Below are 21,662 nucleotides of genomic sequence, written 5' to 3'. Positions count from 1 at the left end.
CACTGTCCGAGATGGCATTCATCAAGCCGACATTCAAGCCGAACAAATGGTGCTGCATTTGGTTGATAGGTCCGAGGAAATGGTTCCTTTTTTCTTTTCTGGTAGCCTTGTGGGGAACAGATGTTGTCATAACCCCAACGGTGGCAGGGCTCGGCCGGATTTGCGTATCCGGAACTCTCCTGCCCCATCGATAGAGTGTGGCGGGTGGCTGTTCGGAACCAGTAGTTTGGGAGTATGGGTACACAGGATGGGGATGGGAATGGGGATTATTAATAGATCCCAGGGGTCTCGGAACTAAGTATCACTTAGTGCACATCGTTGAATGATGGGGGGTGCATGTTGAAGATGTAACCGGATGAAAAATCAGTCGGTTATGTCACAGCCAGGTGATGACGTTACTGGGCCAAATGCAGTGGGAATCTCCCCTCGGGATGCCGATCGGATCCAATCTTATCCGCGGCTCTCGATCAATCATACTCGTTGAAGTCTGAACTCTGAAGATGCCCTGGGAGGTCAACTCCACCCCAACCCCCCGGGGAATGGGATCCACCGCCCCGGCTGGTCGGCAGTGATCGCATCATTGCCGGTTCTCAGAGCCCTTCCAACTCAGGTACGTCATTGGAATCCGTCCGGTCTCGCCTCGCCACGGCTTCCCCTCTTCCTCCCCGAAGATATTTCACCAAGCCCATATCCGCCTGGCTCGGCTGTCGCCATCTGTACATCATCATCACCCTCAATCGGTCCCTAACCCATCCACTAAACCTCAGCCAAAAATGTCCACCGGTGCCACGACGAGAAAAATTGTCTGCTTCTCAGGTAGGGATTTCCGGTGGATCGCCCTCCACTGCGGCCGCTGCTAATCAACGACCTACAGACTTCGACGGTACCATCTTCATGCAAGATTCGGGCCATGTCCTCTTCGACAATCTGGGATGTGGCGCCAAACGCCGCCAAGTCCTCGACGAGCAGATCAAATCCGGCGAGCGCTCATTCCGAGAAGTCTCCGAGGAGATGTGGGGGTCGCTACGGATACCCTTCGAGGATGGCTTTGATGTGATGAAAGAGGAGCTAGACATTGATCCGGGATTTCAAGAATTTCACAAATTCTGTATAGATAATGGCATTGTTTTTAATGTCATCAGTGCAGGGCTGAAGCCAGTCTTACGTAAAGTGCTGGACACTTTCCTCGGGGAGCAAGAGGTACAGTTGCATCTTTCTCGTGGGGGAATCCACTCACCAGTGGTCATTCACTAATCATTTATTTGTAGGCTTCGCGCATTCAAATTGTCGCCAACGATGCGGAAATCAAGTCCGATGGGTCAGAATGGAAGCCAATCTGGAGGCACGAAACAGAACTAGGCCATGACAAGGCGCTATCCATTCAGGAGGGCCGCGCGCAGGCAGCCGAAGAAGCCTTGGAGAGCGAGATTCCCCTTATTATCTTCATTGGCGACGGTGTGTCGGACCTTCCGGCTGCCCGTGAAGCGGATGTCCTCTTCGCGCGCAAGGGGTTGCGGTTGGAGCAATACTGCATTGAGCACAAGATTTCCTACATTGGCTTTGACTCATTCTCCGACGTCAAGCGGGAAGTACAAGCCATCATGAAGGAGGATCAGCAGAAGACCGGGGGCGTGGGCAAACCCGCCCGGTTCAATCCCCGAGCCAATATGTGGCGGCGGATTTCCAGCAGGCAAGCTGTAAGTCGGCGGTCCGGTGTTGCAGAGAGATATCCTCAGAGCTGACATGATGATCCCAGGTTCCCAAATTTGTTGCGGCGACCCCATCAAGGGAAGACAGGATATTCCTCTGGCCAGAGAGCTTTTCCGATTACCAACCCCGGGGTGCGTCGGGAAATATTTCGGCTTGAAAGACGGGGTAGTGATGTATGAATGAATCATTTTCAGGCGTTTGGGGGCAGCGAGCTGGATACATAGATCTAGGAAGTGTTCGATGAATGTATAGGGTTTCAGGATGACTTCATGCGTGTCAGCTTATGCGCTAGGATTGCGACGGTGTCGGGCTAGGCGTATCTAAAATCTGTAGGTTTGTGCAGCATTGAATCTAGTTAAGAAGAGGGCAGTGGCCGAATAAGAATTCACAATGATAGGCAACCGATTGATGGTCGCGCCTGATCGCGCGACCGGGCAACTTCTCAGAGTTCAGTTCGCAGAGCTTGCTCCACGTGGAATGCTGGGTTCGGGATTTAAACAATTGCCAAGGACTAATAAGCTTGTCCATGGATGGCAGAGGTAAAGGGAAACAACATGGGCAGGTGATTAGCCCATCTGGGTGGAGTAGGGACAATCACCATTCTTCTATATACTGGCTTAAGAGAAGCAGTTCTGCTTCAGACGGTCAAGAACCATGCCCTCCAGGTTGTGTTTCGAGGTGATGCATACCTTGAGAGGTCGGTATATATTTGATGAGATGAGTGCTGTACCTCGGGCTCTATTTTGTGGATTCAGACCAACTCAGGCGGGCCTAGTCACGAGTTCTTCGGGTTAGTGGCCAGAGTCGGTAGATAGGAGACAACGCTATAGGGAAGTGGTCATATAGTATGGGGAGGAAGAATTCGCCGTTCTGTCGCAGATGAGTACTACATGGAAAGTGAAAATAAAAATAAACAGGGTATGGAAGAGTGGCTCAGCAAGGAAAATAGACAAAAAGCAAAAAGGAAATCTCCCCGACTGGGAGTCGAACCCAGGTCTCCCGCGCTTGTTCCCAATTGGGATTGACAAGCGGAAATCATGACCGTTAGACCATCGAGGATTGGATATTATGTGGGTTTGATGTTTTGCTCTATGTTCTAGACAAGGAAAGTAGTGGTTGAATGGCCGCTCTTATATGTTTTCATGTTGTTGGCCTCTTTTAGATGCGAATGTTTGATTTGCGTTGATATTTTATACAGACCAGGTGGTTTTGCTTGCGTAGATTTTCCAATATTGTGTGCTTCTCAGTCTTATCCCTTGCTTTTTTCTTTTCTTTCTTACTATCGCTGTCGGCTATCAGTATATATTTATTGTAACTATTTGCATCGGGCTGTTATAGTGGAACTACTAATACCAGAACCGCACAGGATCGAAATGTAGATAGAGTATCGAAGTATCTGACCGAAGTCTCGGCCACCATGCTATATGAAGACAAAGAAATATTCTCATAGACAGGGAAACAGTATAGACAGTGACCTGGTCACATGTTTGAGGAACTCTCTACTACTAGGACCCCTCCAAAGGTAGATTCATCACTCAAACAATGAATCGTACTATCAAGACTCAAATGCCATTGTATATGCCACATCAATTAACAGGCAGTTTATCTGACCATAAAGCATCGTGTTCTGGCTGATAGAAAAATGATGGTTGCGCCTGGGCGGATTCGAACCGCGACCCTCTCCTAAGAATATCGAGTACTACGGAGTACTCTGTGGCCCACAAACGACCCACTTAGCATACTGCGCTTCTTCCCAATGTATGCCTCAGGCCCCAAGCCTCAATTTCAAGTGAAGGCGTGCTGCCCAGCCATTGCACTGTTTCTCTTCATCGCATCGATGCATACCTCATCCTAGCTGGTCGACTAAATCCCACCGAGGACGCCCATACAAAGTCGTAATCTACCTTTAATAAATATTAGCTGTCTGATCGCTCTTCTTGTCTAGAAAGCGGACTAATCTCTCACTCTCACCTGGTTTTCAAGGTTCTTCAGGCCGCTAGGAATCAATGGTATTTACTCTGGACTTCTAGTTGCATTCTAGTCTAGACCAATTGCGTGAGTTGTACCTTACAGATTGGGCTTCTAAACATCGGTACACGCATGTCTCAGTACATCTATGATCTTGCACAGCACCATGAACTGACTGACAGTCCTGGACAGTTCCTGCATGCCTCTCATCGCCAGGGGTCTCGATTCACCCAACATACGTCAGCCTGCATTCACTGTCTCGGATAACCTCCGGAATTAGGCGGCCAAATTTTCCGAGTTGTCCAAGGCAGAAAGTAATCAGAGGTAAGATACCCGACCGCACGGCCTGCTTCAGACTGTGTTGAGTAAGACCAAGAAAATCGGGATAGCGGTCGGTTCTGCCCGCTCGCTGAAGAACCATAATTGTGCAGCCCAGTTTAGATGGTGGTAGAATCTACTCAAAGTTTGGGGTAACCACGGAACCACGACGGGTCAGGTACATGCCTGCCAATCTGCCATGCATGCAAGGTTCCAGGGGCTGACACGACTGAATCAAGAACACTCGTTCATCCGGGGATCCTCAGGGTCCCGCCGGGGTTTTCCCTGCTCGGGCCTTTGATGCGGAGTAACAAAGAGGGGAAGCGCACGGACAACGTCACAGCCTCGCCTGGTGGATCTTGAATCTCGAGACCACCCACCAAGCTAAGGATCTAAAGTTGGGCTGGCACATGGATGATGGTGCCAATTGGCAGCTGCGTGCAGTCGATGGGTTGACTCGGACTCGGGTGCGGACTCGACCATCAGTTGACGACTGCCTGATCTGACATCTCTCAAGCACACCACACACCCAAGTCCTCCAGTAGATTGCTGGCGGGACACTGGCGAGAGAGTCAATACTCAATAGCCACGAAGCTTGTCACATTCCACCAGTCTACCCAGGCACATGAGAAACGTGACTCAGTATGCCAGAGAAACACTGTTTTTGCCGACAGAATGGTGGGAATCTTCGAAGGACCAAAATTTCCCCCCCCCCACTGCCTCACAGAGGAATGGAACGGATCGGCATGTCGTACGACCGGACAAGAGTCCTAAATCTGGGTGGCCCGGGGAATAATGCTGGGGAAGCCCAGTCGAGGAATGTGTGATGCCGGTTAAAACGTGGGGTGGACAAGCCGGAGGTGGGAGGTCCCAAGACATCCGCGCAGCCACGCTCCCCTTCTCCCATCTCTCTCGTTCGACTCTCCTGCCCTCCCTCGGTGGTTGTTGTAGAGACCCACCCTTATCCTGCCTTTGAAGGCCAATTGATCGGTTAATTCCAAATGGATCCCCATTATAAAAGGCCTCGAATCCTTCCGTGGTGACAATGGCATCAATACCAGCCTCCTCGAGTGAGCCTGCAACATGGTGGCCTTCTCGACCCTTTCGGGCATCAGCGCCCTCCCTTTATTGCTCTCCTTAGTCCAACATGTCCACGGTATCTCGTTGGAGGTATCTACCCAGGGGGGCAATTCATCCAGCTCGCTACTATATGGGTTCATGTTTGAGGTATGCGCATGGCCACGACATCATCAGTCATTGGCCTTCCAGTAATTGACAGTGAGCCAGGACATCAACCACTCGGGAGATGGCGGTATCTACGGCCAGATGCTGCAAAACCCTGGTCTTCAGGGAACAACACCTAATCTGACTGCCTGGGCTGCTGTCGGGGACGCCACTATCGCCATTGATGGGGACAACCCGCTGACCTCAGCTATTCCGAGTACCATAAAGCTGAAGGTGTCTAAAGACGCCACCGGTGCAGTTGGGCTCACCAACGAGGGTTACTGGGGTATCCCGGTTGACGGGAGCGAATTCCAGAGCTCTTTTTGGATCAAGGGTGATTACTCTGGCAACATTACGATTCGGCTGGTTGGAAACTCCACGGGCACAGAATACGGATCTACGACCTTCACCCATACATCTACCGCAGACAGCTTTACCGAAGCCACCGCCAAGTTTCCTACGACCAAGGCTCCAGACGGCAACGTTCTGTACGAGCTCACGGTCGACGGCAGCGTGGCCGCTGGTTCCCCGTTGAACTTTGGGTATTTGACGCTTTTTGGCGAGACCTACAAGTCAAGGTTGGTTCTGCCGGTACCATGTAAAGGGGAATATGTACTGATTGTGTAGAGAAAATGGCCTGAAGCCCCAGATCGCCAACGTTTTGGCTGATGTCAAAGGATCCTTCCTGCGATTCCCTGGTGGCAACAATATGTAAGTCCTGGCCGGTGCTTATGTAGAACGGGTGCTCACTAGAAACAGCGAGGGATACAGTCCAGAAAACCGCTGGAAGTGGAACGAGACCATTGGCCCTCTTGAAGATCGTCCTGGACGCGAAGGTACATTTTATTTCTCTAAAAAACAATACCGTTTGCTGATCAGATATAGGCACTTGGACTTACTACAACACCGATGGATTAGGTAAGAACGGAATCTGATATCGAGAGCCTCGGTCTAACATATGCAGGTCTTGCCGAATACTTTTATTGGTGTGAGGATCTGGGACTTGCACCGGTGCTGGGTGTCTGGGATGGGTTCGCTCTTGACTCGCGTGGCGGTACTCCCCTGACGGGCGATGCGCTGACCCCTTACGTCGATGATGTCTTGAATGAACTCGAGGTATGTCGATTCCAAACGATGAAGAACTGCAGCTAAACCGATCCTAGTACATTTTGGGTGATACGAGCACCACCTATGGAGCAATGCGCGCCGCAAACGGACAGGAGGAGCCCTGGAAGCTCACCATGGTTGAGATTGGCAACGAGGACCACCTGGGTGGAGGCTGCGATACCTATCCCGAGCGCTTCACCCAGTTCTACGATGCGATTCACGCTGCCTACCCTGACCTCATCCTCATTGCCAGCACCAGTGAAACGGATTGCTTGCCCGACTCGATGCCCGAGGGAAGCTGGGTGGATTACCACGACTACAACACTGCCGATGGGCTCGTCGACCAATTCAACTACTTTGACAATCTCAACCGCTCTGTCCCGTACTTCATTGGCGAGTATTCTCGCTGGGAGATTGACTGGCCCAACATGCAGGGCTCGGTTGCCGAGGCAGTGTTCATGATTGGATTCGAGAGAAACAGCGATCTGGTCAAGATGGCAGCCTACGCTCCATTGCTTCAGCTGGTGAACTCGACTCAGTGGGTGGTGAGTCCCGGTGAGAGGGTGGATTTGAAGGCGAAGATAAGCTGACGTGTCGTAGCCGGACCTCATTGGATTTACGCAGTCGCCCGACATGACCTTTCTGTCGACCAGCTACTACGTCCAAGAGATGTTCTCAACCCACCGTGGTGATACCATCAAGGAGGTTACCTCCGATTCCGACTTCGGCCCTGTGTACTGGGTTGCCTCGAGCGCCGGGGACGCGTACTACGTGAAACTGGCCAACTACGGCTCCGAATCCCAGGACCTGACCGTGAGCATCCCGGGAACAACGACCGGAAAGTTGACTATCCTTGCGGACAGTGATCTCGAGGCATACGACTCGGACACGCAGACGCTGGTTATACCGTCCGAGTCCACCGTGCAGGCCAGCAATGGGACGTTTACGTTCAGCCTGCCTGCATGGGCCGTGGCCGTTCTTGCTGTGAATAGGGTTGAGCATTAGTGGTGTGAATGGATCTGACGTATCTGTTGGCTTTTAGATATTTGAATGAATTGCCCCTTTTTTTTTGTTGTTGTGGTCAGCATCCAGGACCTGACATAGCTTTAACAGTGAGGTATAGATCCAGGCTGATGCATCTCCCACGTATGGATGCACTGGTCCGCCAATGAGAGCGAACGCCACACCACGTGGGGAGCCCGGGTTGGAATCAGCCTGGAAGAACTGAGCGCCCCCAAGTGATATCTAATTTGTGTTCGCCACGTATAATGCGTAGGGATTTCCTTGCACTCGCACGATGCGCAGTGCCTCAGGCAGCGGGGCGTGTTTGTGCGGGCGGGCATGGAAGGTGTTCCTCAATCCATTTCTTTTGGTTGGTTGTGCTTGGATCCTCAACAGCTCACGAAAATTTTTGCAGCAAGTCGAGGAATTCTGGTACGTACCACGACCTGGCTAGCACTGTGTAGCTCCAACGGCGGTGGCCCCACCAGCAAGGCACGCGAAGGGAAAAAAAAATGGCCGCCAAGTTTGACAGACGACGGCCGTGCACGTTTTCGGGCGGCTTCCGCCTGCAGCTCCCCACGCATGGTTGGGCGTCGAGGAGGGAATATATTCAGGACCTTGGCTTGGATGGACCGGTCCCTGGTGATGTGCAGGCCTTTGTTGATTCTGTCCGGGTCGAGTATGAGGAGTATCAAGAATGAAATTCTGGTTAGGTGGAAACTGGAAAGAGGATCGGGGATCCCCGCCCGGTCGGGATGCAGATGGCTGGCGGCGTTGCGATTGGCTGCGGCGGCCCACTCCGGCGATAAGTTGATATCCAAGTTTTCCCCCGTTTGGTCTGGCCTCGTCCGGCCTTAAATTCCCCTCTCTTCCTGCCACCCGTGCTCTGCTTTATCTTTTTCTTTTTTTCTTCTTTGCGCCCTTTGGTCTTAGCAGTGAGCGACTTTGGAGCTTTGCGCTCACTTTTGCTGGCGAAAAGCTCTATTTGATACCCTTAATCTGCAGTATCTTGCGTCCTCGTCTCTTACAGCTTCCCCGCCATGTCAGCCGAGAATGAAAAGACCTCGGCGGTCGCCGACGTGCAGCCTCAGCCTCAGCCCCAGATCCAGGGCGAGAAGAACGAGCAGGTGCATACCGTGACGGAATCGCCCGATAATGTCAGCCAGGCGCAAGAGCAGCAGCAGCAGCAGCCGGCACAGAGTCGCGCGGCGAGGCTGTTCGCCTATATGAAGACCCGCGATTTCTGGATCGTCCTGATCTTGGGGTGAGTGAGACCCTTGCGGCAGAGATAGGCACGATGCTAACCAGATACCAGTCAAATCATTGCGCTGGCCGATATCAGTTCCTCCACCTTCTCTTCCCTCTTGTCCAACGCGGGAAACAGTATCCCGGCCTTTCAAACCCTGTGGAACTACATCCTGCTCAATCTGGTCTACACGAGCATCACCATCTACAAGTACGGCTTCAAGAAGTGGTTCCGGATGCTGTACCGGGACTGCTGGAAGTATTTCATCCTGTCCTTTCTCGATGTCGAGGGCAACTACTTCATGGTGCTGGCCTACCGCTACACCTCGCTGCTGAGCGCCGAACTCTTCAGTTTCTGGACCATCATCTGCGTCGCCATCATCTCTTTCGTCTTCCTACGCGTCCGCTACCACATCACCCAATACATTGGCATCTTCCTCGCATGCGGTGGACTGGGCATGCTGATCGCCTCGGATTACCTGCGCGGTGCCAACTACCCCGCCGAGGACCAGGTGAAGGGTGATCTGTTTGCGCTCCTGGCCTGCACCATCTACGCCTTCAGCAACCTGTTCGAGGAGTTCATGGTGTCGAAGCGCCCGATGTATGAGGTCATCGGCCAGATGGGTTTCTGGGGCATGTTCATCAACGGCGTGCAGTGCGCCATCTTCGACCGGGGCTCCTTCCACGGCGCCACCTGGAACAACAAGGTCGGTGGCTACATCGCCGGGTACACCATCGTGCTGTTCATCTTCTACACGCTGGCTCCCATCATGCTGCGGGTGTCGTCGGCCATGTTCTTCAACATCTCGCTGCTGACGATGAACTTCTGGGGCTTGATCATCGGTATCCAGGTGTTCCATTACTCGGTGCAGTTCCTGTATCCGATTGCCTTTGTGCTGATTGTGATTGGGCTGCTGGTGTACTTTGTCATGGAGGGCGAGATGGGCGAGGCCGCCAAGCCATGGCTGGGTGCTAACCAGGAGGCCGGTGTCGATGGCGTGGGTACTGGTCGTCGGGCGCAACAAACGGGACATGCGATTGTCTAGAGGGTGTGGTGGATATGATATGATATGAAGCAATATGGGCATGAGAGTAATGTGTACGAGGACAAAAGTTATTCCTTTATCTTAGATCTTAATATATATTAGACCGGCTGCAGTGCAAGACTGGTGGAATTAATCTATTATCTATGTGCAGTTTTGAGTAGTGCTATCTAAGCATTCACACGACTTACCACTGGTCAGTCAGTCCTTGTATGTCAACACTTAATAGTACTTTGTCTCTTTTACTCAAGTAACAGCGACATACAGTATCAAAGAAAACAGACCCCACAAAATCCCAACCCCAACCCCGACCCAAAAATAACACCGCAGAATAATCCAATCCCATCCCATCCCTCGTGAATGAACCCAGAAAACCAAGAACTCGCCAATCAATTTACTAGAGCCATAGTGTTTCCCTAATAAAACAAAATATTTACTCATCTTTCATCAAATGGGGCTGTGGTTTAGTGGTATAATATTCCCTTAGCATGGGAGAGGTCCGGGGTTCGATTCCCCGCAGCTCCATTTTTTGGGGTTTTTTTTCATCTTTGCTTTGTAGATGGGGGTAGGGGTGTGGGTTCCACTTGGTTTCTTTTTTACCCGTACTGTTATGTTGCTGTGTCCTATGGTCGATATAGTCTAGTGCATACTAGTACTACTATCTTCGTTTCATATATATAGTTTTAGTCATGCAGGCTTTAGCAGGGGCATGTTAGTTGTATTGTATTAAGTTTGGAAAAAGTATGAGAATGTGTGTGTTGGCTAATAACGGGTAAATTAATAAATAAGAATGTCACTTATACTTGCAGGACAAGATACCTAGATACATCGACCGTTTACAACTCTGTCCTTTCCTCCCCTCTCACCCAAGAGAAATCAGCCCTGATAGGTGTCTCCTCCACACCAAGAGGATGTACATCAGTCTCACACTGCGTCCCGGGTGTCGGGAGAGTACCGGTTTGGAAGTACTTCCGGATATGGTTCTCTGTGCAAATCGAACGGGATGCAAAAGAGCAGTGCTATTTCAGCCAGCCCTGTTAGAAGAGATACTACCGAGTAGGATAAGATAGGCAGGAAGGGAGGGGTAGACATACGCCTTCAGCGAGTTGTTCCAGAACCACGGACCCATTGAACAAGGCAGACATGGCGTGGGCGCTGATTGCTGTTGTTAGTATATAGGTCCCACGTGTATGAGGTGTATGGAATAAGTAGGCTTGAAACATACTCTGCAAGAGGGGTTACCGGATCTAGAGAATTACTGACGAATAAGATCGGCGTGGACATGCTCTCCGCTCCGATGGGTCCATTATCTAATTAGTATTCCAGAGCCAAGAGACAAAGAGGGAGAATATAATATAGATAGGAACCTACCATCAAAAGAGCCAGGCCCCCTCCCCTCCCAACTAGCACACGGCATAGCAAAATCCGCAAACGCATCCCCTACCCAATGGGTACTTTGCACCACGGGACGGAGATACTCCTCCCAGTATGTCTCCTTCGCGACATTAAGCAGTTTCTGATTCAGATCTAAGCATGCAATACCCGCAGTGACTTCAATTCGGAAGATATATTGACAGGATTCGCGACATGCTGGCTGGGATTGACATTCAGGATGGAGACAGTGAGGGGGTTGCATTTCGTTACGTAGCATGGATTTCCATTCCGCCATGCTGGTTGCGCTTCCCTGCTCGAGGTCGGAGAGGATGGTGGCGAGGATGGGGAAGAGGTCGATGGGGGCATATAGGGCGACTTTGAGGAGGCGTTTAACGTCCGAGTAGGTGATTATTTCGGGGCTTGGGTAGCCAGTTGAAAGAGGGGTGGTTTTGAGGTCGGTGAGAATGTTGGTAAGGCGTTGTTTGAGGTGGGTGGTTGCTTGGGTGTTGGTTTCGTCGACGGGGGCGGGATGGCTGGCGAAGGCGCAAGTGGGATAGCCTATTTGATGGCAGTAGTGGAAGAAACTGTCGACTACGCGATCGGCGTCGCGGAATGAGGTAGAGAGATCACTCAAGTACCATCCTGGTGCATCTACTACCCCGTCTAGTACCATGCGTTGGACTTGGTCGGGGAAGAGGCTTGCGTAGGTCATGCTGAGGAGGGTTCCATACGAGTAGCCCCAGTATTGTAGCTTCGTGTCTCTATGGGAATCCGGTCGGAGTAACTGGGTAAGATGGCGCAGATCATGTGCCGTGCTCCAGGTATTCATATACGGACCGATATCAGCACCCTGCTTGTGGGAATCCGTACACGCGGTGCCTAGGGCCTGCATGCGAGACCAGAGGTGATCGCCCGCACGGTCCGAGCTATCCACTAGACCTTCGGCCTGCACGGCTTCGTCCCAGAGGTAACTGGAAAGCAGATCCGGGAAGCATGTCAGTGGGGGGTGGGTATTTCCCACACCCCGGGGATCAAAGGACACGATATCGAAAAAGCGGGCTTGGTGCGCATCATTGGGGCTGTCAATGATTTTCTGGACTTCTTTACCTCGGACGAGTAGGTCCTGCACGCCGGAATCACCGGGGCCACCTGTTTGACGAGTGAGTAATCATGGGGGATGATAGCGATAGTACTGCAGTACCTGGGTTGATGATGATGGAGCCCCCGTAGCGCTCGTCGGTAGGATCAACCTGCGCGGACAGTTTGATGATGGCCAGGATGGCCGTGTCATTGGCATCGTTGGGTATTGGGGAGGCTGACCAGTCCAGGGGTACCTCGAGGCGTGCGCATTGATAGTCCTGGTAGCAGGGGACAAAGTTCAGGGTGGAGGCCGAGACGGTCTGGGGGAAGCTGGTTAGATTAATCCCGACAAATGACAGGAGGATGAAGAGGAACCCATACATTGCTCTAGGAGAAGTCTCCAGCTTGTACCACGGCGGGAAACATGGTGGATGGGCTTCCTGGAGGGAGAAAAAGAGGGTAGAAAGGAAGTTGGACAGAGAGGCGTAAGACCGGAGGATATCAGGACTCCGAGCCACGGCCGATTTAGCGTCATCCATGACCAGGATGGCATGCAGTATCAAGCCAATCGGCGGCTACAATAAGGGCCGAGGCTAGGCTGGAACGTGGCTACCTAGGGTTAGCGGAGATAGATAAAATATTTGAACAAAGGAGACGCGCAATGAACGGACGTCGGAAAAATCAAATGGGCAGTCAAGAGCGTGCGACAATCACAGTCAAGGGCGACGGATGCCTGTGTCTATGGGCTTTCGAAAGGGACCGTCTACCATATCCAACAACTCACTTGGAGGGGGTGAGGAGCTGGGTTCGAATAGAATGGCGGGTGAAGCCTGTAATGTATTCATTCCCAACGGTCACGATGCCCTGTTGGATGTCTAAGCCACGAAGTAGCGTTCTTAAGAGAACAAACTTGCCACTGTAAAGCAACATCTGCGATCAGTCATTTGCAACAGCTTTCTCGATTGGAAGGTCGGCTTCAATGGCTTACCTGCAACTTCGGCCACATGCCACTTCCTGTCCTGCCTGGATAGTGAAGCTGACAATTTTTCCGCATCGTGCTAGCACCTGGCCCAGAAAGGAGAAAGAGCTGTCTGTGCTCTAGCTTCTGGGGTTCCCAGGATATGCAAATGAAGGATGGGTCCAGATCCTAGTGACAATTCATTGCCGCTGTCTGCCGCTCAAGGTTGAGCCTTCATAGCTCACCACCGTCTGGTCTCTCGCCGACAGGGCATCGAGATCGGGAAGCAGAAGTGCGGTCTCCAGCACCTGACCATACTACTCTGGTTCCATTGCCTGACCACCGAGGATATTATTGTGGATGAACTCGTTGAGAAGCTAATGCTTCGGGGCACAATAGCCCATGCGTAGATGGAAACGGATATGGGTGCTCCCCGACACCAAGCAGAGCTCGCCAAGGATGGCTTTTAACAACGAAGACTTCGCCGAGCCCAGTACTGCAAAATTACGAGTCAACGTTTTATACACTGCGGATATGCGCACCACGAAACTGACCTTCCTTGTATGATGACCGCGCTGGCCGGTTGGATCTCGAGTGTGACATCGGACAGTATGGCTTCCTCCTGGGTACCCGCCCACACATCGCGAATATTGATGGCTGAGGTTCTCTAATTTGCATCCCCTGGTGTAGTCCCATTCGAGACGCGAAAGCAATTGAGCTCAGCCATGCCCTTGTCGGGGACATTATCCCTCTCGCAGAAAAAGCAGTTCAAGGCACCTACCCGGCGAAAACCCTGGTAAACTAAGCCTGGGATGCAGTATTCTACCACATTCCTGTAACCACGACGATGAACACCTTGTATCTTGATCTCTGGGCTGATGAAATGGCCGCCGCTACCTTAATGGACGTATATGCCCGATACGGGGCGAGTCTCACTCTGGAAAATATCCTTCAACATCTACCAAGAACCTGCAAGCGATGCTGTACTTGAAGATCCTCGCAGATGGACCAGGTAGTGGCGATGGTGGCACCGCATCCTTCCTCCTGCAGAAGACCGCTGTCGACGATGGTTCTTTCGATCCCTCGGTGGAGAGGATTACTCCAGCCACCTCCATGAATCATTGTTGGGGCCGGCCCAGAAGAAATCTCGCTGCTTTGGATGTACCGAGGAACTGAATTTCTATTCGTGAGTATCCTAATGGAATGGCGCTTCATGCTTGGTGAACTATGCAGCAACGGATCTCCAGCCGTTCAAAAGGGTATTCTTCATCTGTTTATGCTTCTTATATTTCCTTCTGCTCTTCCTTTGCGCTCTCGTTCTTATTTCTGACTTGCTCTGTAAAATCAAACCTGTTAGATCTCCAAATGCCAGTTAACCTCTGTACAATACCCTCACCTCGTATGGACGCACCTCACCTCTCAGTCTCTAGCCTGTAAGATGAACAGAATAGTCAGAAAAGACAAGCATCATAACATCCAGACACTGTTGCATTAACTCAAGGACGACACCAAGTGAGATGAACGAATCCCACCATGGATGATAATGACAGCAAAAGTGAAGCAGAAGATGGAGGATCTCAGCAAGAGACAAAGCCGACGGCATGCGATCACATGACTAGAGGCGATAGTGACCATCAGGCAAACAACAATCAGATCAATTGACGCTCAACGAGAGGAAAATTATGGAAATCAAACCATGAACGTCATTTAAATACCCAATAAGTTTAGTCAGGATGCAATGCCTAAACTTAATCCAGCAAATCACAGCAGGAGAATATCATATGGGTTTGTTTTGTGAGGGGTTATGCGATTAACTTGCGAGCAATAACGCAGTCTATGGGAATTTTATTTACTCTCTTGAGTATGCATAGACAGAAAAGTAGCCGCAGTTTATCTAGCTGAGAGTGTTGAAGGGGGAAGAGAGAGAAGAGAAGGACGGAGGAGGGGGGGGGTGGTGTGAGATATAATTTGGCGCCCTGCACGGGGATTGATAGAAAAAGACTCCAAGGTGAAGGAGGGAAGACCACCGAGAGCAAATCGACTCATCTGATAAATCATGTGCTCAGGAGACGACAAGTGGCCGTACAAGCACAAGTGAATAGCGAGGAGAAAATGAAGGAAGCTTGAAATCACAGAATTTCATGGTATAAGGCGTAATAAGACATAGCATATGCCACCTGCCTCGACAAACATTCCTTTCTCGCGTCTAGACCTTGGCAAATGACCAATTCCGCCTGGATTAACCACTGAAGCAGCTTTCACTGGAGCGGGGGGTAAAAAAATGGCAAGAACGGGGTTCGAACCCGTGCATCTCACGATAATGGATCTTAAGACCATCGCCTTAACCACTCGGCCATCTTGCCTTGTTTCCCTTGCTAGAGGAGTATTTTCCTCTCGCAAGGTTGCAATAGATTGGAGCTGAAGACACCTGGGAGGAAAGTGCGGTGTAAGGAAGCTCTACTTCTCGACGAGAGGGCCAGTGTATGAGCCATTTACGAGCATGTGCGGGAGGGATAATGTAGTTGGTGTCGGGGTCAGCTGCGGGGATCCTGCAGACTCGTGGATGGTGTTATGAGAGGTATCTAACAATCCGGGCATGGAGATAGGATCAGTCTACGGATAAGCTGGAAAATCACTCAATTGTTCCGACCTGTCTTGTCTGGGGTCACTATTCAAGCCATAGAACCGGGGCAACCCCGCTTAGGGCCGGGCCGCCTGGAGGAGGGAAGGCAACAATCGGAGATGAAATAATGGCAATGGGATACCTAAGGAATAGGACACTGCGTAATCGGCTGATAAGAAGGCAACAGGGACGGATCGGCGGACCAATGGGCCATTGGCGGTGGCAGTGACCAAGCCTCGGGAAGCGCAGCCAAGCTCGCCGATCCGCAGCGAAGGCAGCTTAGCACTTTGCAGAGAGGGGATGAATGATGATGTGATCCGTGCCTAGCGTGGCGCCGGCATTGACAGGTCGTACGACCTCGCCACTTGACAGACTGCCGGCATCCAATTCTGGCCAGCCGAGAAGATAAGTCTCGTGGGTCTCTTTGGGTCCGTCTGCTTTATCGCCCGTCTAGCCTGGAGAGCGACCGCGTACTTCGCGTCATCGCGCCGATCTCGCGATCAGCTGGGGCCAATCACCCGACATGCCTCACGACCCTACGCGCTGAAGAGGGTCAGGGCCAGCTGAAATGGTCGTCTGCCGGGCCGCAGGTGGGGACCTGGTAGATAGGCATGACGTCTCAGCTTCAGGTTCACTGGCAGTCTTAAAAGCCGGGGTCGTGCCCTCGTTCCTCTCTCCCCAGTTCTTCTCGGAACATCTTCAGGAATCTCACTTACCCATTGAACACTCACTGCTTCACTTGCCCATCATGGCTACCAAGATCAAGCTCATCCCAAACCTGAACTTTAAGCGGTCGGGGACCAAGTCCTATGTGCACATGATGCGCAAGTACCGCTTCAAGCCAACCAAGCCCGGTCCCTATACCCTCAGCAGCACGCTCCAGCAGACTGGTCGGCCATACACTGACAAGGCAGTTGGTGGACGGGCCCATATTCGCCAGGTGATGCGAAAGACGACCTCGGCCAGCGGCGAAGTCGGCGAGGTCCCTGCTGAAGACGTGCAGAACGACTCCGAGTACCTGGCGACAGTCGGGATCGGAACGCCTGCGCAGAACCTGAAGTTGGATTTTGACACAGGATCTGCTGATCTCTGGGTAAGAGCATTGATATTTCCTAGATAGATTCGGGGTAGCTGACATGCGGACAGGTCTGGTCGACAAAGCTCCCGTCGACAATCTTGTCGGAGAACAAGACTCACGCGGTCTTTAACCCGTCTGACTCCAGCACCTTCAAGACCCAGGAGGGTGAATCATGGCAGATCTCGTACGGGGACGGATCGTCTGCCTCCGGTAGCGTTGGAACCGATGATGTCAACATTGGTGGACTGGTCGTCAAGAACCAAGCCGTCGAGTTGGCAGAGAAGATGTCGACGGCGTTTGCTCAGGGCGAGGGTGATGGGCTGCTCGGACTTGCATTCAGCAACATCAACACCGTTCAGCCCAAGTCGGTGAAGACCCCGGTCGAAAACATGATTTTGCAGGATGACATTCCCAAGTCTGCGGAGCTGTTCACAGCGAAGCTGGACACCTGGCGGGACACCGACGAGGAGTCGTTCTATACTTTCGGATACATTGACCAAGACCTTGTCACGGCGGCCGGCGAAGACATCTCCTACACCCCGATCGACAATAGCCAGGGCTTCTGGCTGTTCAACTCCACCTCGGCGATGGTAAACGGCCAGACCATCAACCGGTCCGGCAACACGGCGATCGCCGACACCGGTACCACCCTTGCGCTGGTTGACGATGAGACCTGCGAGGCCATCTATGGTGCCATTGAGGGAGCTTATTATGACGAGGAAGTGCAGGGATACATCTACCCATCCTCAACATCATCCGACAACCTGCCCGTTGTCTCATTTGCCGTAGGAGATAAGCAATTTGTCGTGCAGAAGGAGGATCTGGCCTACACCGAGGCCAAGACCGGATATGTGTACGGTGGAATTCAGAGCCGTGGCAGCATGGACATGGATATTCTAGGCGATACCTTCCTGAAGAGCATTTATGCGGTAAGCCAATGCCCCCGAGGTAATGAAGTGGACACCTACTGACTGGATTGTCTCAGGTCTTCGATGTCGGTAACTTGCGGTTTGGAGCTGTGCAGCGAGAGGAGCTGCGCCAGAGCCTTGCGCAGTAAGTGGGCTGGCTCACCATGATGGTTGATGACTTATGTGACTTTATGTACTTTCAGTGGGTTATCTTGTCAGTTAATTCGGTCTGAAATACGATGCAACTTATAACGTAACCCATCTTGCTATTGGGAGAGTACAATGAGGAGCCATCTGATGGACGGGAATGTAAATGTTGGATAGACTTTGGATGACGTTCACGACACGACATACGGATACAATTCAGTTTAGCATTCATCTCGTTATATCAGATAATACAAATGATATTACAAGGAACAACTCCCTAGGCAGTCAAAATCCTCCTCCAAGAGACCGAGAAATTGACCAAAACAAAGCCATTGACAAGATCTAACAAGGTCGAGATAATGCCAAAGCAAAAGTCAATTTCTTGCCCGTGACAAGATCACATGATACTGTTCTCCTTACTATGAATGAAGCAGCTAGAATTCGCTCGCGACCAATCTCAATCTCGCCTCTCGAGTCCTACAAATAAGACAAGCTTAAGCCCTTTCACCAGACAATCGTGCACCGGGTAATAGAAACTAGGGCTGTACCTATTGACGCCACACTTGGCGGAACCTATTAGTTTCGTGGCTTATTTCTACTTCATATAGGGTGAGGAGAGAAGTCGAGCCCGTATATCGAATCTTTTGATCTTTTGTGTATTACTGGGCTATATTTACTGCCTCTATGACACCGGCTTTGTACGATGGCGAGGAGCCAAGGTATAGATAGGTATGTCGTACAGGCAGTGGGGATTCCAGAACCATGGATAGTTGGGATGGCTTGTAACCGTGAGACAGGGGGGTTGGTCGAGCGGTGGTATCGCGAGTAATGGTTCGATTTTTTCTTTGTGAGATTCATAGCAGAGGCCAGGACATAATGGTTCACTTCTCCAAGGCTTTGGGAGCAGATGACTCTAGTCAGTAAGTCTTCTCGGGTTGCTGTCTTGCTCCTCGCTCCGTTCGCAACACCGGTTTGCGTAACGTTTGGCGAAGGCTATGGACTGGGGCTCCATGCGATACTGATGAGAGACTGGAGAAGCACGTGAAGGATATCGAGAGATTATTGGAGGAATTCCAGGTCTCAAGCGACTGCTAGCAAAAGGATGTTCGGACGAAGGTGAAAGTGATTTGGGAGCAAGGCTAGGAAGTGTAAAGCGACACGCAATGTGCCAAGCAGCAACACATTAATGCCTTGCGTTTTAGCCTCTCGTTGCAGATGGCCATGCTGAATATGCAAGAGTATCTTGAGCTCTTTGGGAAACAAAAAGGTTGACCTGGGTCAGGATCTGCTTGCGCGATGGACATCACCTTGCTGATCTCGGATTTCCTGGAACACCTTCCAAATATAATAGGGAATCCACAGACCAACTTTTAACCTGAAGGTTCAAGTGGAGGACCAAGCTGTTTGGTTTCACAAAATTTCGTCTTTGGTGCGGAGCACGGTTCAGGAATACTTTCCAATGCCATGAAGGACAGTTACCAAGCCGGAGTACGACAGGAAGGCCCGGATTCTGTGAGACTTCGCAATGATAGTGCGCATGACCATGGCTCATCCATGCGAACCAGGCCTTGTTGCGTAACATGTCCGCATCCAAGACCAACTCCGCGCTATTTCTGAGACCTTGATCTACCGAGTAGCCTGACAAGATTATGTACGTCCTGGCTTTAATCAGATGGACACCCTCGATTGTTCCGATGTGGTGATCTATACCAAATAATTGCAAGCTCTGACTTCATGGTGTGACAAGGCAAACACGGAGATCCAGCGCTTGGTAGATTAAGTACGTTATATTTGGAGATCCGGTCATCGTATGTCATACTAATTCTTCCAATATGGCACCAGAGACATTGAAGTGAGCAATGATACCAGCATCAGTGCTATTGTGAACGCTGCGATCGAACAAAAAGTCTTCTGGCTTTCGCCGTCGCGGCAGGAAACAGATAGAAAGGAGGTGATGGACTGTGCGGTTTCCACACCACACAGATATTGCTCTATTGTTCCGGGAATCCCTAGTCTGTTCGTCTGTGATTTCCTTCGGTTGGAGCCAACAATACATAGATGGCTTCTTCGGCGCTTGTGTTATCTTTTCAAGCGCGTAACTTTGTCCAATAGGCCCTTTCTCTTGCGACTATGCATGTATCTATCCGCATCATGTGCGATGCTTGGCTTCCTGGCAAGGGTTGTTCAATTGCAATACACATTTCTGCAATCTGGTTAGCGCCGGGTGAGAGGAGATCAGAGCCTCAGACACCGATGACAGTCGTGGGACGTCAGGCACCGATATGATGGTTTCAGCAGTCGGATTGGCGACATGCGACCGAGGAAATGAAACGTGGGGAAAGGAGGGAAAAAATGAAAAGTTTCTGCGGCCGCCACGGACGGCCGCTGCCGAGCCGTTGATCGGTCGGTCGCGGGTTCGGCCATCGGCATCGGGCCCTGCAAGATGCAAGTTGCAACAGTGCAACTGGTCCGTATCCGTATCGAAACGCACAATCCTAGCAGGAAGTTGAACCTCCAAAATTCATTTCGCCCTCGGAATCCTTTCGGACCCACTGAAGCTGTTAGACCGCCGTGGGTCTATACTAGTTGACTTGATGCCTCCAACTGGTCCAAAGATGTCGTGATTTTGGTGGGATTCCATGATAGACATCAAGAAATTCTCATCTATCGCGTAAATAGTTGGAGTCTAGTCACCCTCTCATGTAATACGAGCCATTTTCGCGTGGTTACACATACAGCCCGAAGATGCCATGGATTCTGTTTAGGGGCTTGGAAGTTGGAGTAGCACCCAGGGTTATTGATTTCGATCGACACCCCAAGGACGAAGACAACGACTGAGAAAGTCCCTGCATGTCCGAAAGATATCCCTGCAGGGTGAGCAGGACACCGGCAGACTACCGAGTCTCTAGATACCCACCGGGGTGACGGGCTACTGCATGAGAATGTCCACCACTGAAAAGGAGTGAGTCACAGCTCACGGGGAATGATCCGGTCGCATTCGGTTTCGCATTCAATGAACAGGACCCGCTTAATTGGTGAGAGCTTTTCCTAGTCAGATCCGCTAGTGGAATGATAACGGAGGATCAATATTCCTTGACACTGGTCCTCTTCAGCAAGAGTAAAGGCTTCGGGCGATGCCCAAGGCTACCCGGGATGATATGAGTCGCGCATGGAGAGATCAGTTGGCCTCGAAGACCGATCCAACTGAAGGACGTCCTCCATCTCCATCCCGAGAAGGATGAGTCAATTCTAGAACAATGGCCGACTGGGATCGATTACGAAGTTTGGCCAGGCCTTCGGGGATAGGGTTGGGACCCCATCCTCAGGCGAATCCACATCCGGGCCTGGAAGAGTCGGCCCCAAATCTACAGACGGTTGACGTCCTCATTTCGGCGGTCAATGACCCAACCGTGTCATCCTCCCATTCGCGTGATATGGGCATTCCTGATTCTGGAGGGTGCCCTCGTCCGGTGATGTTGGGCCAGGCACGTGGGTGTGGCCACGCCTATCACAGCAGCAGGAATTTCTCCAGGTACCGCCGTAGACCGGTCATTATCACAGGGAAATTCTAGACCAGTCAATCGAACATTGATGCCTACTGTTGTCTGGGTATGCCGGAGTGGTTATGGCAAACACACACCCAGTCGGTCCGATAAAGTTTTCTTACCCGACACCTCCGGCTGGGAAGCATCCACGCAGCAGTGGCAAGATAGCATCCGGATGCCGGACAGGACGCCATGTAAACACCAATGGCAATCAAAGCGAATTAGCTCAATGAAAAGGATTGGTGGACTCGGAAACCTTGAGGTTATTTCTCCCCCGAGGTTGAGAGAGGGGCAAAGGAAAAGGGGAGAGGGGCAAGGATGGCGACCAGAAG

At 51.4% G+C, this 21,662-nt stretch overlaps 8 protein-coding genes and 3 non-coding genes across 11 annotated transcripts; 6 read left to right on the top strand and 5 right to left on the bottom strand.

The window, feature by feature from the left end:
- Positions 1–364: 364 nt before the first annotated feature.
- Positions 365–2,051, top strand: BO94DRAFT_530131 (putative 2,3-diketo-5-methylthio-1-phosphopentane phosphatase). The gene is made up of 4 exons (XM_025610617.1): positions 365–816; positions 875–1,200; positions 1,269–1,697; positions 1,757–2,051. Exons 1-4 carry the CDS (start codon positions 774–776, stop codon positions 1,865–1,867), a joined length of 909 nt encoding a protein of 302 aa, XP_025473535.1. The 5' UTR covers positions 365–773; the 3' UTR covers positions 1,868–2,051.
- Positions 2,052–2,679: 628 nt separating this feature from the next.
- BO94DRAFT_t16 lies at positions 2,680–2,769 on the bottom strand. The gene has a single exon. It is a non-coding gene; the product is annotated as a tRNA-Asp (tRNA).
- A 1,946-nt stretch (positions 2,770–4,715) lies between these two features.
- On the top strand, positions 4,716–7,387 carry BO94DRAFT_481840 (Arabinosidase A). The gene is made up of 8 exons (XM_025608870.1): positions 4,716–5,223; positions 5,284–5,798; positions 5,848–5,931; positions 5,980–6,056; positions 6,106–6,138; positions 6,185–6,336; positions 6,384–6,872; positions 6,928–7,387. Exons 1-8 carry the CDS (start codon positions 5,080–5,082, stop codon positions 7,330–7,332), a joined length of 1,899 nt encoding a protein of 632 aa, XP_025473534.1. The 5' UTR covers positions 4,716–5,079; the 3' UTR covers positions 7,333–7,387.
- Positions 7,388–7,409: 22 nt separating this feature from the next.
- Positions 7,410–8,278, top strand: BO94DRAFT_19659 (uncharacterized protein). Its single transcript, XM_025606074.1, has one exon. It carries the CDS (start codon positions 7,669–7,671, stop codon positions 8,185–8,187), a length of 519 nt encoding a protein of 172 aa, XP_025473533.1. The 5' UTR covers positions 7,410–7,668; the 3' UTR covers positions 8,188–8,278.
- BO94DRAFT_506273 (DUF914-domain-containing protein) lies at positions 8,219–9,748 on the top strand. Its single transcript, XM_025609569.1, has 2 exons — positions 8,219–8,593; positions 8,645–9,748. Exons 1-2 carry the CDS (start codon positions 8,370–8,372, stop codon positions 9,618–9,620), a joined length of 1,200 nt encoding a protein of 399 aa, XP_025473532.1. The 5' UTR covers positions 8,219–8,369; the 3' UTR covers positions 9,621–9,748.
- Positions 9,749–10,070: 322 nt separating this feature from the next.
- Positions 10,071–10,142, top strand: BO94DRAFT_t19. The gene has a single exon. It is a non-coding gene; the product is annotated as a tRNA-Ala (tRNA).
- Positions 10,143–10,453: 311 nt separating this feature from the next.
- On the bottom strand, positions 10,454–12,454 carry BO94DRAFT_453924 (alpha/beta hydrolase; the record flags this gene model as incomplete). The annotated part of the gene is made up of 5 exons (XM_025607585.1): positions 10,454–10,636; positions 10,712–10,772; positions 10,843–10,927; positions 10,989–12,140; positions 12,193–12,454. 5 exons carry the CDS (start codon positions 12,452–12,454, stop codon positions 10,454–10,456), a joined length of 1,743 nt encoding a protein of 580 aa, XP_025473531.1.
- An 835-nt stretch (positions 12,455–13,289) lies between these two features.
- On the bottom strand, positions 13,290–13,876 carry BO94DRAFT_19587 (uncharacterized protein). The gene is made up of 2 exons (XM_025606064.1): positions 13,584–13,876; positions 13,290–13,525 (listed from the first exon to the last, which is right to left on the bottom strand). Exons 1-2 carry the CDS (start codon positions 13,771–13,773, stop codon positions 13,407–13,409), a joined length of 309 nt encoding a protein of 102 aa, XP_025473530.1. The 5' UTR covers positions 13,774–13,876; the 3' UTR covers positions 13,290–13,406.
- A 1,435-nt stretch (positions 13,877–15,311) lies between these two features.
- Positions 15,312–15,392, bottom strand: BO94DRAFT_t15. The gene has a single exon. It is a non-coding gene; the product is annotated as a tRNA-Leu (tRNA).
- A 663-nt stretch (positions 15,393–16,055) lies between these two features.
- On the top strand, positions 16,056–17,845 carry BO94DRAFT_530127 (pepsin-like aspartic protease). Its single transcript, XM_025610616.1, has 3 exons — positions 16,056–16,745; positions 16,799–17,659; positions 17,716–17,845. The coding sequence occupies exons 1-3, from the start codon at positions 16,221–16,223 to the stop codon at positions 17,785–17,787; spliced, it is 1,458 nt and encodes a 485-aa protein (XP_025473529.1). The 5' UTR covers positions 16,056–16,220; the 3' UTR covers positions 17,788–17,845.
- A 1,020-nt stretch (positions 17,846–18,865) lies between these two features.
- Positions 18,866–19,834, bottom strand: BO94DRAFT_19536 (uncharacterized protein). Its single transcript, XM_025606061.1, has 2 exons — positions 19,496–19,834; positions 18,866–19,443 (listed from the first exon to the last, which is right to left on the bottom strand). The coding sequence occupies exons 1-2, from the start codon at positions 19,600–19,602 to the stop codon at positions 19,089–19,091; spliced, it is 462 nt and encodes a 153-aa protein (XP_025473528.1). The 5' UTR covers positions 19,603–19,834; the 3' UTR covers positions 18,866–19,088.
- Between the last annotated feature and the right edge of the window lie 1,828 nt (positions 19,835–21,662).

This window comes from Aspergillus sclerotioniger (assembly GCF_003184525.1).
Source record: "Aspergillus sclerotioniger CBS 115572 chromosome Unknown BO94scaffold_1, whole genome shotgun sequence".
Lineage (NCBI taxonomy): Eukaryota > Fungi > Ascomycota > Eurotiomycetes > Eurotiales > Aspergillaceae > Aspergillus > Aspergillus sclerotioniger.
This window is presented reverse-complemented; position numbering and strand designations above follow the sequence as displayed.

Coding starts and splice junctions, on each gene's coding strand:
- BO94DRAFT_19536 (XM_025606061.1), bottom strand. CDS start 19,602: ATGACATACGATGACCGGATCTCCAAATATAACGTACTTAATCTACCA. Junction 19,444..19,495: donor TCAGAGCTTGCAATTATTTG/GTATAGATCACC, acceptor GATTAAAGCCAG/GACGTACATAATCTTGTCAG.
- BO94DRAFT_19659 (XM_025606074.1), top strand. CDS start 7,669: ATGGAAGGTGTTCCTCAATCCATTTCTTTTGGTTGGTTGTGCTTGGAT.
- BO94DRAFT_481840 (XM_025608870.1), top strand. CDS start 5,080: ATGGTGGCCTTCTCGACCCTTTCGGGCATCAGCGCCCTCCCTTTATTG. Junction 5,799..5,847: donor GGCGAGACCTACAAGTCAAG/GTTGGTTCTGCC, acceptor CTGATTGTGTAG/AGAAAATGGCCTGAAGCCCC. Junction 5,932..5,979: donor TTCCCTGGTGGCAACAATAT/GTAAGTCCTGGC, acceptor CACTAGAAACAG/CGAGGGATACAGTCCAGAAA.
- BO94DRAFT_19587 (XM_025606064.1), bottom strand. CDS start 13,773: ATGTCCCCGACAAGGGCATGGCTGAGCTCAATTGCTTTCGCGTCTCGA. Junction 13,526..13,583: donor GCGGTCATCATACAAGGAAG/GTCAGTTTCGTG, acceptor GTAATTTTGCAG/TACTGGGCTCGGCGAAGTCT.
- BO94DRAFT_530127 (XM_025610616.1), top strand. CDS start 16,221: ATGGTCGTCTGCCGGGCCGCAGGTGGGGACCTGGTAGATAGGCATGAC. Junction 16,746..16,798: donor CAGGATCTGCTGATCTCTGG/GTAAGAGCATTG, acceptor ACATGCGGACAG/GTCTGGTCGACAAAGCTCCC. Junction 17,660..17,715: donor TCCTGAAGAGCATTTATGCG/GTAAGCCAATGC, acceptor GGATTGTCTCAG/GTCTTCGATGTCGGTAACTT.
- BO94DRAFT_530131 (XM_025610617.1), top strand. CDS start 774: ATGTCCACCGGTGCCACGACGAGAAAAATTGTCTGCTTCTCAG. Junction 817..874: donor AAAAATTGTCTGCTTCTCAG/GTAGGGATTTCC, acceptor AACGACCTACAG/ACTTCGACGGTACCATCTTC. Junction 1,201..1,268: donor CTTTCCTCGGGGAGCAAGAG/GTACAGTTGCAT, acceptor ATTTATTTGTAG/GCTTCGCGCATTCAAATTGT.
- BO94DRAFT_506273 (XM_025609569.1), top strand. CDS start 8,370: ATGTCAGCCGAGAATGAAAAGACCTCGGCGGTCGCCGACGTGCAGCCT. Junction 8,594..8,644: donor TGGATCGTCCTGATCTTGGG/GTGAGTGAGACC, acceptor ACCAGATACCAG/TCAAATCATTGCGCTGGCCG.